The sequence below is a fragment of the Macadamia integrifolia genome, chromosome 3 (genome assembly GCF_013358625.1).
Source record: "Macadamia integrifolia cultivar HAES 741 chromosome 3, SCU_Mint_v3, whole genome shotgun sequence".
Classification (NCBI taxonomy): Eukaryota; Viridiplantae; Streptophyta; class Magnoliopsida; order Proteales; family Proteaceae; genus Macadamia; species Macadamia integrifolia.
Genome location: NC_056559.1, coordinates 24823832 through 24839051, shown reverse-complemented (window position 1 = coordinate 24839051; position 15220 = coordinate 24823832). Strand labels below are relative to the sequence as shown.

At 43.0% G+C, this 15220-nt stretch overlaps 2 protein-coding genes across 3 annotated transcripts in view; one reads left to right on the top strand and one right to left on the bottom strand.

Moving 5' to 3' along the window:
- Window positions 1-493: 493 nt before the first annotated feature.
- LOC122074257 (beta-xylosidase/alpha-L-arabinofuranosidase 1-like) lies at window positions 494-4076 on the bottom strand. Its single transcript, XM_042639100.1, has 7 exons — window positions 3747-4076; window positions 3233-3538; window positions 2823-2992; window positions 2608-2708; window positions 1881-2224; window positions 1199-1616; window positions 494-1110 (listed from the first exon to the last, which is right to left on the bottom strand). The coding sequence occupies exons 1-7, from the start codon at window positions 4047-4049 to the stop codon at window positions 494-496; spliced, it is 2259 nt and encodes a 752-aa protein (XP_042495034.1). The 5' UTR covers window positions 4050-4076.
- A 9566-nt stretch (window positions 4077-13642) lies between these two features.
- Window positions 13643-15220, top strand: part of LOC122074010 ((6-4)DNA photolyase) — a 16786-nt gene continuing 15208 nt past the window's right edge. The window contains exons 1-5 of one of the 2 annotated variants that reach the window (XM_042638775.1): window positions 13643-14074; window positions 14190-14261; window positions 14398-14478; window positions 14678-14848; window positions 14926-14997. In XM_042638775.1, the coding sequence (XP_042494709.1) occupies window positions 13688-14074; window positions 14190-14261; window positions 14398-14478; window positions 14678-14848; window positions 14926-14997 (783 nt within the window). In that variant the 5' untranslated portion in view covers window positions 13643-13687. The remainder of the gene's footprint in view (window positions 14075-14189; window positions 14262-14397; window positions 14479-14677; window positions 14849-14925; window positions 14998-15220) is intronic. The other variant, XM_042638774.1, reaches the window with a different exon arrangement.

Here is a 15220-nt window from a genome sequence, read left to right as displayed (position 1 = left end):
GATTCAGTGGATTGCCACTTATTGTTCAAGTGATTGGAATTACATCAGCCAAGATCAATCCCATTCTATTCTAAGCCGATCCACTGGTTTTTATAGAGTTCAGGACGATTCTGGTTGGATCGGAGTTGGGACCAGTTGCATGTTGTTTGTTTTTTCACTAAACAACATGGGCTGCTTCACCTCTATACATAGACATTGAGATTAAAACAACACGAGCTGAAGATAATTGATGCAATCTTTTCATTATTGCAAAGAAATTAGATGTATTAGGTACAAAAAAAAATTACATTATTAGTTCTGTAACCTTGAAAGAAGGGAACTTAGATCCTCTCCTTTATAGGTAATCACTCGAGCCCATCTCACACCGTCCATGGGATGTGGCGACACCCCATAGACGGTGTGAGATGGGGCGAGGTGGTTACTTACAAAGGAGGTGATCTAGACTCAAAAGAAGAAAAAGAGGAGATTCCAACGAAACAAAGCTATAAAGAAACTAATTGTGGTTAAAACCGATAGCAATTTGAGCTGAAACTGCATCATCTCCATTTCCAACAACGATCGTATGTTGCCCTGACGGCAATAGTTCATAAGCATCATCGGCGACAATGCTAAAATCGTGACATGCATTCAACTTGAAAGGCACTATTTGAGACGTTCCTGCTACTACAAACACTCGCTTGAATGCAATAAGTCTCTTAATGGGTGCTCCTACAATGCCAGATGGTGGGATAGAGTATACGAACACAACATGTGCTCCATCCCTTTTTCCTGTGTTGGTCACCTTTGCTTTTACCATCACTGTTTGAGTGCAATGTGACTCATCCACTAAGACGGCTGGACAATCTGTCCTCCTACCGTCCAAGAACTGGAGTTGCTTGCATTGTTGGAACCGCGCCAGGTTCAAAGTAATTGGATTTGTTGCAGACTTAATGGCATATTTGAAGGTGGTGTAGCTCAATCCGTAACCGAAGGGATAAATCGTTGATCCATTATAGAACTTGTATGTTCTTCCTGGGTACTTAGACTCTGGGACTGGTCTCAAAGGCATTGATGTCATTGGCAATTCATCTACATAACTCGCCGGGTACCATGTAATCGGAAGACGTCCAGCTGGCAAAGCAACATCCAAGTTATTTATTGAAAAGAGAGAAAGTGAATTCTAAATCCACGGACCAAGAACATACGAGTATAATCTCACCTGGGTTGTACTTGCCAAAAATGACATCTGCAATGGCACGACCTCCCCCGGCCCCAGGGTAGCCGACCCAAACGATGGCTTGAACCTTGGGGTTTTGCTGTAAGAAGGAGATGTCAATGCCTCCTGCAGAGAAAATGACAACAATGACTGGCTTGGTGGCAGCTTCACTGATTTGGGTGATGAGTGCCTTCTGAAAGCCAGGGAAGTTGAGGTCATTTCTATCCAAGCTCTCAGCCTCAACCGAGAGGTCCAGACCCACAAAGATGAAGGTTGCATCAGCTTGCTTCGAGATTTGTACTGCTTGATTGATCCCATCACCATTTGGGCATTTCACACCTTGGCATCCTGGTGCATAGACCACGTCTCCATACTCGGCGATCGCATCGATTGGTTTTGAGTAATGACATGTTACACCACTCTTTACTGGTGATGGAGATGGATGAGGTGGCCAAAACATTTCCATTAGAAGAGATTTTTTTCTTTTTTGGTGACTAACTGGATCAAGTCCTCATATGATTCTCGTACGGTGTTTGATCAACACTTGGACTCCATTGAAAATAAAAACTAATTAAAAGAGGAGAGAGATTAAGTGGAGTCCAAGTGTGGATCAAATGCCGTACGAGAATCATTACTTAATCCAGACTCGAGTAAATAAAGATGTTAAAACGATCAACTTACATGCATAGTTACCAATCATTGATCTGGTAGAATTTGCATGGGGTCCAACAATGGCGAACTTGGGTCGTCCAATGCCAATGATCAATGGCAAAGTGTTCTTATCATTTTTTAGCAAGACGATGCCCTGCCTTGCAGCCTCAGCCGAGAGCTCGAGATGCGATGGAGAACATATGTCGTTCTTCCCTAGTCCTGAGTACCCACCAGGGTTACCATCAAACCACCCAAGTCTCAATAGAACAATGATAAGGTTCTTTAGAGAAGCATCGATTTCAGCTTCAGTCACCTTCCCTTGCTTCACTGCTTGTGTTGCATATTTTGGGTAGTATTTCCCGCAATCTAGATCCATCCCTGGTTACAACCAAAATATAAACAAAAAGAAAGAAGTGAAATTAATGTCAATATATGGATTGTCTATGACTTTTGTTATTGGCGAGGGTAGATCTCAGTTGAATCCAAGAAGTACTAGTGATTCCCCCCACCTCACCCCACCCCAATAATGGCGGTCCTAATTAGGAGGAGTTAGGGTTTTGTATTTTTTTTCATTGGAATAGTGGAAACTATGGTGCCTTGGGCGTAGCCATCTTGAATGAACCACATAAATCTATGTATCTTGTGTGCGCGTGATTCTTTTTCATTTTTCTTTTGCAAATCATTGTTTCATTGTGGTGGTCAATTCCTAACACTTTTTATTTCAGAGAAAGAGAGTTGTGTTTATGTATCTAAGTACTTACCGGCTTTGAGTGCTTGGCCAACAGCCTCTACTGGTGTATCATTAAGATATTTGTGGCCGTTAACCATAACTTCAATGGAATCACAATCAGCAACAATGTAACTATATATGTATTTACATACAAAAAGTCAAGTTAGTTATTGTATTTAATTCATTTTGAGATTTTGAAGTAGTAGTATATGTGAATAATGTGATAGAACTTGGAAGAGAACTCACCCATTGAGATTCCAGTGCTGCCTGATTGTCCCATTCAAGAGCTTGGGATCAGCACAAACTGGTATGCCATTGACTCGATTATATGAACACATGACACTAGCTACATCCCCATCTTTTACGCACATCTTAAATGGTTGAAGAAAGGTCTCCACCATATCCCTCTCTGTCACCTAATAATCAACAAGATTGCCATTACTTAAAAAGGGGTGCAAAACACATATACTTCCTCGGATGTCACTCATCTTAGTACTACTTCACCTAAACACACTTGACTTTACTTTAGAATTTTGATGGGTTTCGGTGCATTACAACTTCACACCCAAAAGGAAAGGGAATTACTATTACTATGTATTGCTACTGCTACTGCTGCTATAGTTGAAAATAAATCTAGTAGTTATATAATTAATTACCTCTGCATCAAAATGGTAGCGATCAACCCCCTTCCAATTATCGACATCGTAGGCTGCAAAGTGTTTACAACATGCTCCAACCTTGAGAGGCCTTGAGTTTGGGTTCCTAGTTTTCTCATAACCTTTCACATCTTGTAGGCCTCTTACATAATTAACAGCATAACGTCCAACCACATAAGGATCTTCCCCAGGTGTTTCTGTAATTCTCCCCCACCTTGGATCTCTAATAACGTTAATGGTTGGACTCCAAAACGTCAATCCAGCCAATCCTAAATTGTACATAGCTCTTGCTTCATCCGATACGACCTGATGAGAAAAAAATTTAAACAAGGAATTTAAAAAACATGGTGATTCAAATAGAACTTATCCTTAAAATGCTTCAGAGGCTTCAAGAGAGAGGTGCCCATGTCCTTGTAAGCCTTTACATCGGGTTACTAAACTCACACCCGATGTAGGATAATTGCCTTGGAAGGAAAGAAAGAAGGAAAAGATAGGATTACGAGTAATGACCAACCTCGCCTATGGTTTTCCACAAGGTCTCGTTAAAAGAGGAGGTGGTGAGGATAACAGTGGGAAAGCTGGTGGCTGCAGGCACAGTTTGATCGAAACGAGTGCCGGGACCGACGTCTGAAACACCATGGAGTGCCTCCGACCACCACTCGTACCCTGGTAGGTTTAAGCGCTGCACTCCCATGGCTTTGTCGCCAAGCTGTGCCACCTTCTCTTCCAGTGTCATTCGATCTATCAAGTCCTTGGCTCGTACCTCGTAAGGAAGGCTCTTGTCACAGAAGCGTAAACTGCTCATATCAATTTTCATACTCTCGAATGCTTTACTGTCACAGACCGTGAATTCGGCTTCAACGCCGAAGTAATTATAAGTAGATAGAAGGAAAAGCACTGCAAATCGGACTTGAAGAGCCACCATTGTTTGGCTTTGGTGCATAGTTCTTGCCTTCATCTCTAGCTAGTTGAGCTGCTTAGTTTTCTTTCTCTTTTTGCTATTGGAATGGGAAAGAGAGTGGATATTATATAGACAAATTGGCCATTATATCTTGCTGTCTCTTATCTTTAACGGGTAACAAAGACAGCAATTCCATTCATCATAGCTCTATATTTGGTTAATGGCCACAGGTTTCTTTACCAGAAAAAAACTGAATTTTGATCTATTCCTTAGTCAATGCATCATCTCCTCTGTTATGTGAGAGTAGTTTTTTTTTTTTTGGTAGAAAATGAGTCTATTGAGATGAAGGGATTACACACAAGTCGTCTAGAACCGCTGTGGTAGACAAACAAGGATCGAAAATAGGCCAAACAGTCCTAGTTGTAATGGACTGAACCCTCCTAGCAAGAGTATCGGCTATAACATTAGCCTCTCTTGGAATATAGAAAAACTGATAGTTAAAAAAAAAAAAAAAAGAGCAAATGTATCAGATATCTTCAATAACTGGGGTAATTCATCTGTTATGTGAGAGTAGTTACTATGCATTCCTGGGTGTAATTCCTCTCACATTATCCCACATCGGGGTGTCGAGGGCTCATAGGCCACTAGGATGGCAGCCCAAGAAGGATGCTAGGGGGAACGAGGGCAAGCAAGAATAATAGGATTTTTTTTTTTGGTTGGGTGTGGGTGTGGGGTGGGGTGGGTGGGGTGGGGGGGGGGGGGGGGGGGAAGGGAGAGTCGAACATGCAACCTCAACCTCTCCCTAGGACTTAGGCCAGTTGTCTATTGCAACTAGTCGGAACACCCATCAAGCAACTCGTTGCATTCAAGCAAGTTTTTGTAGTAGCAGGAACATCACATATCATGGAGTTAATGTTGAACATGCAAGGATTTCAGTGTTGTCACCAAGGAGGCTGATGAGGCCAAATATGTCACCATCCTCAGCACGGCTAAAGCGTGCATACAGATCTGCCACCTCGGCATCTCCTTAGGCCGACTCGCCACCTCGGCCCCTCCTCATGCCGACCTACCACCGCAGTCTCCCCTCAGGCCGACCTGCCACCTTTGTCTCTCCACAGGCCGACCCGCCACCTTGGTCTCCTCACAGGCCAGCCTGCCACCTCGGTCCCTCCTCAGGCCAACCTACCACCTCAGTCCCTCCTCAGGTCAACCTGTCACCTTGGCCCCTCCTCATGCCGAGCAGCCACCTTGGCCTGGTACAATCATACAAGACGCCCAGAAACGTATACATGTCCACTCCTACATTCAAGAGATGTGATCCCTAATCACGGGGGCAGGATTCTATCCACTACACATCATCAGAGGTGTCCACTCCTCTCATGACTTGCACCTCCTAGATAAGAGAAGAATATTCCAGAAAGATGCCCTAGAATCTTGAATATTCCTAGAATCAAAGAGTCATTCTCCTTAAGGACTCCACGCCTAACAGGACTCTCCACAAACGTTCCTCTTTCTCCCTCCATCAGCAGCCTATAAATACCAAGGTAAGCCTCCATCATGGGGGATCGATCACTTCTTTATTGAAAAATCTCTCAAGTATTTGTTGTGGAAAGATCTGACTTAGGCATTGGAGAGTCCCCCATCGGGTCAGTCCGGCTCTCCCCTATCTTCTCTTCTGTGCAGATTTGCTGGAGCATCAGGAGCTGTAAGGAAGATCGACTGGTCAATTTTTACCGCATCAGATTGGCATCGTCCGTGGGAAACTGCTACAAAGAGCTACTTGAACCAATGCAACATAGAAGTGAGAAGGTCATTTCCTCCCCCATGACACAAGTAAGATCATCTCGTGGTTTGTTACCTGAACAAGTAGAGGAACCACGCCCACCTCCAATGGCTGATCGAGAGAATGCCCCAACAGTAGAGAGGCCCTTACTAAGAGCTTCACAAGTTTAGGCCTGTATAGGGGTTACTCCAGGAGACGGAGGCAGCGCGATTGAAACCCTCAGCAATCTCTCTAAGGACCTTCCTCCTGGATGACCCACCCGATCGTAGAAGAACATATCCAGAGTCTATAGTTGCAGGTGTTGGCAACTAACAACCTGGTGCGGGACTTCATATGCCAGTTCGGCTCGGCACTTCCTATCCCCTGCATAGGTTCTGCTCAGTTGCCCAGGCCAGATCCGGACAGGCTACCTCAAGAAGAAACACCTGATAACAGCGTCACCCCTCAATTGACAACAAGGAGGGGGTCTGTTAGGACGTCACGAACAATTTGTTTGGTGCCACCTCGATCTCCCACCTAGAGACGTCAGTGGGGGCCTTCACCTGCCTAGAATGGGAGGGCGCACCATTCCACCCAGGACCAGAGACTCGAGAGACGGGATGCCCATAGATCTCCTCCCAGGATAAGATGCTAGAACTCGCCACCCAGGCCAGATAGAGGTGCGCGTTAGAGTGGAGAAGAAAGACCTGACGGGCGTCAGGATCGTGGAAGAAGCCCCAAGCGAGCTGAACGCGAACGCTGCTGCTCAGGCCACCGAGCCTAAGAGAGAAGGGATGACCTAAAATAGTGCATCTAGCGTCTCACTGAGTGAATTGAAGGAATGCAGAGGCAGAGGCAACTGGCTGACATAACAGTGACCCCAGCCCATAATGCACTATTCGATGAGTTGATAGATACTGAGCTACCCTGAAATTTCTTATGCATGTCTTTAACACATATGACGGCACCACGGACCCTTACGATCACCTCCTGTACTATAGTTTAGCCATGACTGTCCATGGGAGATCGGATGCAACCCTCTGCCAAGCCTTTGCAGCTTCACTGAAGGGTGCTGCGCTAGTGTGGATGTCGAACCTGAGGCCCCGGTCCATCCACAGCTATGAAGAACTGACGAGGGTGTTCCTCACTCGTTTTCAGGCTAGCATGAAGCAGAAGCAGACCTCACAAAGCGTGATGAATATGAGACAGAGGTCCGGGGAAACTATATAGGATTTCCTTACCTGATTTAAAAATGTGACACTGGAGGTGAAAATTTTGCTAAAAGGAGTAGCATATAGCTCGTTGTGCAATAGGATTACCTACCCTGACCTGGTTCGTCCCTGGCCCTGGACTTGCCAGATACAATGCCCGAGTTGCTCAGAAGGTGCAACCAGTATACCAACATGGAAGAGGTCCTAGTCGCCAGGGGTATAGTCGATAAGAATGAGCTGCCAGAGAGAGAAAAGAAGAGACCAGCAAGGCGTAGGGATGACTCCCGTGAGCCAAAGAAGAATAGGGCAGATCAACCACTTGACATAACTGAGCCAGAGTTGTATGAGCTCGATCGCTCGTAGACGAATTTGTTATGGAGATCCAAGATCAAAAATACTTTCGTTGGCCCAGACCAATGACATCTAAACTAGAAGAGAGGAACCCCAACCGATACTACCGATACCATCGAGACTATGGACATGACACTGAAGATTACAAATCCCTAAAAAGGGAAATTAACGAGCTCATTAAGGTGGGGTACCTTAACAAGTACTTGAAGCAGAAGTATGGTGGAAACTGGCCCGAGCCAAGGAGAGACGAGGTTGGGCCAAGCCACCGAAGGATCCAGCCACGGACCGAGCTGACTCATACGATAACCAGCCTATGGGTCCAGCCATCCTGACAATTATGGGAGGACCCACCGCAGAATCAGTTAGAAAGGCCAAAGCTCGCTCACGGTTTGTGTGCATCACAGAACAGCCCGTCAAGACCCTCAAGTCAGATCCACCCATCACGTTCTCAAACAAGGACCTAGAATAACTGAACTGGCCTCATAATGATGCAGTCGTAATCCAATTGGTGGTGCCCAACCACCCTTTCCACAGGGTGCTAGTGGACGCGGGAGCATCCGTCGACCTTATGTCCTATAAAGCCTTTGTGAAGCTAGGGCTTGGCACCTGAGCTTTAAAGCTGGCCCTTGGGCCCTTATATGGATTTTTAGGGGCACTTGCAGAGCTAGAAGGAGTAGTTGAACTATCAGTAACCGTCGGTTAGGGAGCTTAAATGGCCACCACCATGGTCTCATTCATGGTTGCCAAGATTGCCTCACCCTACAATGTAATCCTTGGCCGACCTGGTCTTAATGGCCTTGGAGTGGTTGTGTCTACCAAGCATATGAAGGTCAAGTTCCTCACTAACAATGGAATCGAGGAATGCAAGTCCAGCCAGAAAGAATCTCAGGAGTGCTATGCCAACTTCATAAAGTCCATCAAGAAACTATGCTCTGGCCTAGCATATATAGTAGAAATTGTCGATTGCCATGACGAAAGCCTTCTGGATAGAGCCGAGCCAGTGGAACAACTGCTCACAGTCCCACTTACTGAGACTGAGTCGTCAAAGACTATTCATCTTGGAGCATTTCTGAGCTCCTAACGCCCGATGAAATTCTAAACTTCCTCAGTGAAAACTCTGATATCTTCGCAAGGAAGGCTTCTGATATGCCAGGCATCTCAAGGGGCATGGTTGAGCACAGTCTGGACGTCAATCTTACCTTCAAGCATGTCCAACAGAAGCGCAGGAACTTTACAACTGAGCGAAATGCGATCATCAACGAAGAAGTGGACAAGCTCCTAGCCACAGGGTTTGTAAGAGAAGTAAAGTACCCGACCTGGCTTACTAATGTTGTCATGATCCTAAATTCTAATGGGAAGTGCAGGATCTGCATAAATTACACTGATCTGAACAAATTTTGTCCTAAGGACTATTATCCCTTGCCCAGGATCGACTCCCTCATAGACTTAACTGTAGGCCACAAGATGCTAACCTTCATGGATACGTACTCCGGCTATAACCAATTAAAGATGAGGTGGAAGATAAGGAGAAGACAACATTTCTCACCACTCAGGGCAACTACTACTATATCGCAATGCCCTTTGGCCTCAAGAATGCAGGAGCCACATATCAGAGAATGGTGAATACAATGTTCTGAAGCTAGATTGGAAGAAACATGTAAGTCTACATCGATGACATGCTAGTTAAGAGTGCAAAAGGTGCTAATCATGTACTAGATCTTAAGGAAGCCTTCAATATCCTACGATAAAATCAGATGAGGCTAAATCCTACTAAGTGTGCATTTGGAGTGACTTCTAGGAAGTTCCTGGGCTTCCTAGTATCACAAAGGGGAATATATGCAAACCTCTCCAAAATTGAAGCCATTTAAGAAATGCGCCCATTAAGAAACATCCGTTAAGTCCAGAATCTGACAGGATGCCTAGCTGCTCTGAACAGATTCCTTTCTCGAGCTGGAGACAAGTGTCTTCCTTTCTTCAAGCTGTTAAAATGAGGAAAAGGGCACCAGCAATTCAGTTGGACAGACGAGTGTGAAGTAGCATTTGAAGAAGTTAAAGCTTGCCTAATCAGGACCCCTCTGCTGAGCTGACCCGAGCTAGGGGAGGTGCTCCAATTATATCTCACTACATCCTCGATAGCTGTTAGAAAATTTCTCATAAGAGAAGAAGGAAAAATCCAAAAGTTTGTCTATTACGTGAGTCATGTGCTCCTTGACGGAGAGACATGATACCCGAGAATTAAGAAATTTGCATTGGCATTGGTCACGGCAGCCAGGAAGTTAAGGCCTTACTTCTAAGCACACACCATAGTTGTACTAACAGATCAGCCACTGAGGAAGTCGCTTCACAACCCTAGCATAGCAGGACGGATGGTGAGCTGGGTTGTCGAGTTAAGTGAACATAATATCGAATTCCAACCAAGAAGTGCAATCAAGGGCCAGGCATTGGCAGATTTCCTGGTAGAGTGCACACAGACAGAAGATGAATTGGGGTAAAGGCCGAACCGAGCAGGAAGTGGAAGCTCTTTGTCGATGGGTCCAACACTTCAACAAGGAGCGACGCAGGACTTGTGCTGCAAAGTCCAGAGGAATTTGCGATATAGTATGCCCTCAGATTTATATTTCCCGTAACAAATAATGAAGCAGAGTATGAAGCCCAGATAGTGGGAATCAAACTAGCAAAGGCTGTAATGGCAGATAACCTAGTCACGCATAGTGGCGCACAGCTGATTGTGAATCAGGTCAATGGGCAATATAAGGCCAAAGAAGAGAGAATGGTCAAGTAATTGCAGAAAGCTCGTCGCCTGATTACTAGCTTCAATACATTCGAAATGGTACAAGTTCTACGAGAGGAAAATACAGTGACAAAAAACTAACTTAATGGCTACGCATGCTCAGTATACTTTGAAGTGCTGGAAAAACTAACTTATGAGCAAGAAATGATGTGCAGCAATACGCAGCTAGCCAAGCTGAGCTAGATGGACCCTATTATATATTACTTACGAGATGGGCATCTCCCGGGAGATCAAACAGAGGCATGAGCGGTTAAGAGGAGAGCAGTCAAGTAGACCCTCTAAGGAGGAGTACTGTACAAGAGGGCAATATTGTGGCCCCTGCTAAAGTGCCTCACATCGAGCTAAGCTGAAGAGACACTCCGAGAGGTCCATGAAGGAATTTGCGGAGGCCACATAGGAGGAAGGGCACTGGCCTATAAGGTGTTGCACCAAGAATTCTACTGGCTAAGGATGTAGTAAGATGCAATGAAGTTCATCCGGTGATGATTTAAGTGTCAGGTGGACGCCCCAATACCATATGTCCCGGTTACAGAACTTAGCTCCATAATCTGCTCGATTCCATTCGCAATGTGGGGGAATGGATATCCTATGACAATTCAAGAAGGGCAAGGGTGGTGTCCAATTTTTGATTGTTGCCATAGACTACTTTACAAAATGGGTGGAAGCACGTCCCCTAGCAAGGATCACTGAGCAGGCTGTGAAAAAGTTCGTAAGAGACGACGTCATATACCGCTACGGTGTCCCAAAAGTGCTAGTGACTGACAATGGGTGACAATTCGACAATAAAAAATTCAGACTCTTCTGCAACAATTTCAACATTGATTTTTGAAACACTGCAGTTGCACACCCACAGTCAAACGGCCAAGTAGAAAAGGCCAACCATAGCTCTATATTTGGTTAATGACCACAATTTTCTTTACCAAAAAAACTGAATTATGATCTATTCCACACTCCATGCAACCTCTCCTCTGTAATGTGAGAGTAGTTACTTTGAATTCCATTGGTGTAACTAATCCCATATTATCCCACATATCGGGGCCCATAGGCCACAAGGATGGCAGCCCAAGAGGGCAGCAAGGGGAAGTGGGGGCAAACGGAAATGACAAAATGTCACAAGGGGTGGGAAAGCGAAGAACATGCGATCGATGTGCCTCCTCACATGAGAGCCCTTTTCTCCATCCAACAGAATTGGAACGTCAGACATCAAATGTCCAAACTATGATGATTGGATTCTACATTATTCTCCAAATATATGATTTTTTTCCTACGTTTCGAAGCCAAAAAATGAAAATAGTAAGGAAGACATAATAAAGTATGAATCATAACTATATAATGATTAGTTTTTTCATGTTTTTTTCTCTCTATAAATTTAACTTTCTTTTTAAATTTTTTCTTTTCTTCTTTTTTCTTGGCTTCTAAACATAAGTGGACGATATGTTTAAACATTTTTCCAAAATGAAAATCATCATTGCCTATGGATGAGTATACAAATAATTAAAAAAACTATTCAATCTCACAATGCAAATTTTTAGTATTTACAAAAATAAAAGCCAATTCAGTAAAAACTATTCTACCTTGGAAAAAAAATCAGCAAAACTAACATGAGGCAATTAATTATGCCTCTTATCATGATCTGGCCAAAACTTAAAATTTGGAAGAGATTTATATATGTTATCTACATCGCAATCTAATAGTTTTCAACACAAAATAATTTTTTCACTATGATAGTAGCATAATTTTAAGGGTAAGAAAATTTTAGTTTGACAAATTTTCCTTCTTTTGGGTAGACTTTCACAATTTGATTCAATGGATGAAAATACAAAGATTAAGAAATTCAATAGATTATAGGTGTAGTCATACGATTGAGTTGAAATCCAGAGTCAATATGTAGTAAATTCAAGTCATGAAATCTTTCATCACATGAAGTGAAAAAAAAGTGGAATGAGTTCCTTGGCATCTTATAAGAATGATGTGAGGATCCTGTATTACAGGATTGATTGGAGCTTCTTCACAACAATGCTTAGAAAGTTGAGTCTCTATTAGAAACTGGTTCACTTTATCCATCATTGTGTAAGCATAATATTCTTTGCCTTTCTCATTAATGGAGTGCAAAAATAAGAGCTTATCTCCACTAGAAGACTATGACAAGGTGACCCTCTCTCCCCTAATTTATGTATTATGTGCTCAGAGTGCCTTACCTCCTTGATTTCAATGGCAATCTCCCATGATTTAATACAACGTATCAATATTAGAAGCCCTCAACCAATAATTTCATAATGACTTATTGGTGGTACACTTCTATATCTCCACCTGTATTCAAATTCAGACTTAATGTTCAAAAATTGGGCTAGAGTAGTTCCTTTGAAATATGATCTAACAAATTTACCTCATTCCCCTTAATAGGATCTGTTAATCTTGGAGCCTACGTCACCTTCAATCTGATCACCCCACCCTTGATGGTTTCCTACAGCCCACGAAAGATATATAGTAAAGCCTTGCTACATGTATTATGTCAAGAATTGGGTAGAACTCGTCTGAAATTCTCATCTCGTACAATTCCATACAATTCCACCCTAAATGGCTGACACGTGTAAATATTCCATATCTACAGTTCAGATTGTATTATGGTTGATTAACATTGTATTATGATTGATTAATCTGAATCGTAGATATGGAATATTTACACGTGTCAGCCGTTTAGGATGGAATTATATAGAATTGTACGAGGTGAGAATTTCAGACGATTTCTACCCGCCTCTTGGAGAAGAAAGGTCTAAATTACAAAAATTAAAAAATGAAGGAATAATTGAAAATCCGACTTTGATCTGTAACCATTTTCATTTAGGGTATTCGAATCCAAAAATAAAATATCTGAACCAAACTTACAAAAAGTTGACCTCCGATCCATTTGAATCTCTAGATAACATCATAACCAATAAGACACTGATTCACTGAACCTAACTTAAAAAATTGCTCGAAATTCATAAAAATCCACACTTTTTCATACGTTAAATATATTTACATGATAAATTGAAATCAAACCAATAACAAATCAATAAAAGATTCGATTTAAACCCAACCGACCGATCGACACCCGTAGGCCCTACCTGTTGGTCGAGCACCCTAACGCGACGTGGACAACAAATTGACCACTGTCCTCCCGTGGAACCTAAGGACCCCACATGTCCCAACGTTTGAGAAACGACGTGGCCCCTTTTGAGCCTTTCCTATCTAGAATCCTATCGTACACGGTTAGCGCACAGCGTAGCTTAGCACCCATGTGGTCGCTCTTCATAGGCTTCGTGGTTGTTCAACGTCCAGTCTTATCCCATTCCCCCAGCGCATTGTAGCACAATACGCCACGTTTTAACTTCATTCTAAGCGGGAAAACGAAGAAGCAGGTAGTTGGGAAATCGCCCACGCTTGCTTCGGAATTCGAATGCGAGCTTCACTATCTCTGAGCATCACCGCCTCTTTCTCTTGTTCTCGTTTCTTCTTCTCCTCTCTTCACATCTCTGCGTCTCCATCAATGGCGTCTAATTCTCTGGTCTGGTTCCGTAAAGGCCTAAGGATCCACGACAACCCAGCTCTCGATCACGCTCGCAGGGACTCCAACCATGTCTACCCTGTTTTCATCCTCGATCCACACTACCTTGAGCCAGACCCTACCGCTTTCTCTCTTGGTTCATCCCGTTCTGGCTTGAATCGCATACAGTTCTTGCTCGAGAGCCTTAACGATCTCGATTCCAGTCTCCGAAAGCTGGGATCGCGATTGCTTTTGTTCAGAGGAGATCCTATTGAGGTTTTGATCCGGCTCTTGAAGGAAGTAAGTTTCCTAAGTCTGTTTTTACGTGTTTAGTCATGTGGATTTTGAAACTCAAGATACTATTCATTGGTGTGTTTATCGATTTTGTTTGCTATTTTTCCCTTGGTTTTCGCAGTGGCGTATTAAAAAGCTTTGCTTTGAATTCGACACGGAGCCATATTATCAATCCCTAGATAATCAAGTCAAGGTTGAAATTTTTTTCTTTTAAGTTCTTAGTCCAATTAAACCGGATGATATTCAGAAACAGTTCTATGTGAATTATTTTTATCGTAAGAGATGCAGGGGAAGTTCATTCTTGACGACATTTTACTTAGCTTTGATAGGACTATGCTTCTGAAGCTGGAATTGAGGTTTTCTCTCCTGTTAGCCATACTCTTTTCAATCCTGCAGATATTATACATAAGGTACGCCCTCGATATGGTATTACATTGTTTTACTTACTTGAAAGTTAATATATGCGTGAATTTTTTGGTAGTCAGCAGTATAAGTGCAAAGATGCACTTTTCTTGAAGTTATTCTGGATTAAGTCTTATTTCTTGTCTTTCCAAATTTTTTGCTTTTCTTAATGTATGTTGTTCTGCTGCAATGACTCCTCCAACAAAGAATGGAGGAAGGCCTCCATTGAGTTATCAATCATTTGTGAAGCTTGCTGGGCAACCACCGCCCCCGCTTTCAACAGAAATTTCTTTGCTTCCTCCAGTTGGAAATGTTGGAAATTTTGAAGTCTTGGGTGTTCCATCTATAAAAGAACTTGGCTACGATGACATTAGACAGGTTTTAAGCTGCCATTTTTCTTAGATGATGAAGATTACTTCCTCTTGGATCCTTTCTTACGGCAAGTTAGTGTGCAGGATGACGTTTCTCCTTTTAGAGGTGGTGAGTCAGAGGCATTGAAGAGGTTGAGATTATCACTCAGTGATAAGGTGTGATGTTTGATAAACTAAAGCTAATTTAGTGGAATGTTCTTTATTTCTTTACTTTCATCTCACTTTAGATTTTTTATTGTGCCATTTCATCCTTTCTGAATTTGAGAATTCATTTACAAGAGAGAATTATGATCCACTAGTAATATAATAAAATTTTATGTGGTGCTTTTATTTTGAAGCTAGACTAACCCCCCTGGTTCCTGATGCAATCGACATGCCA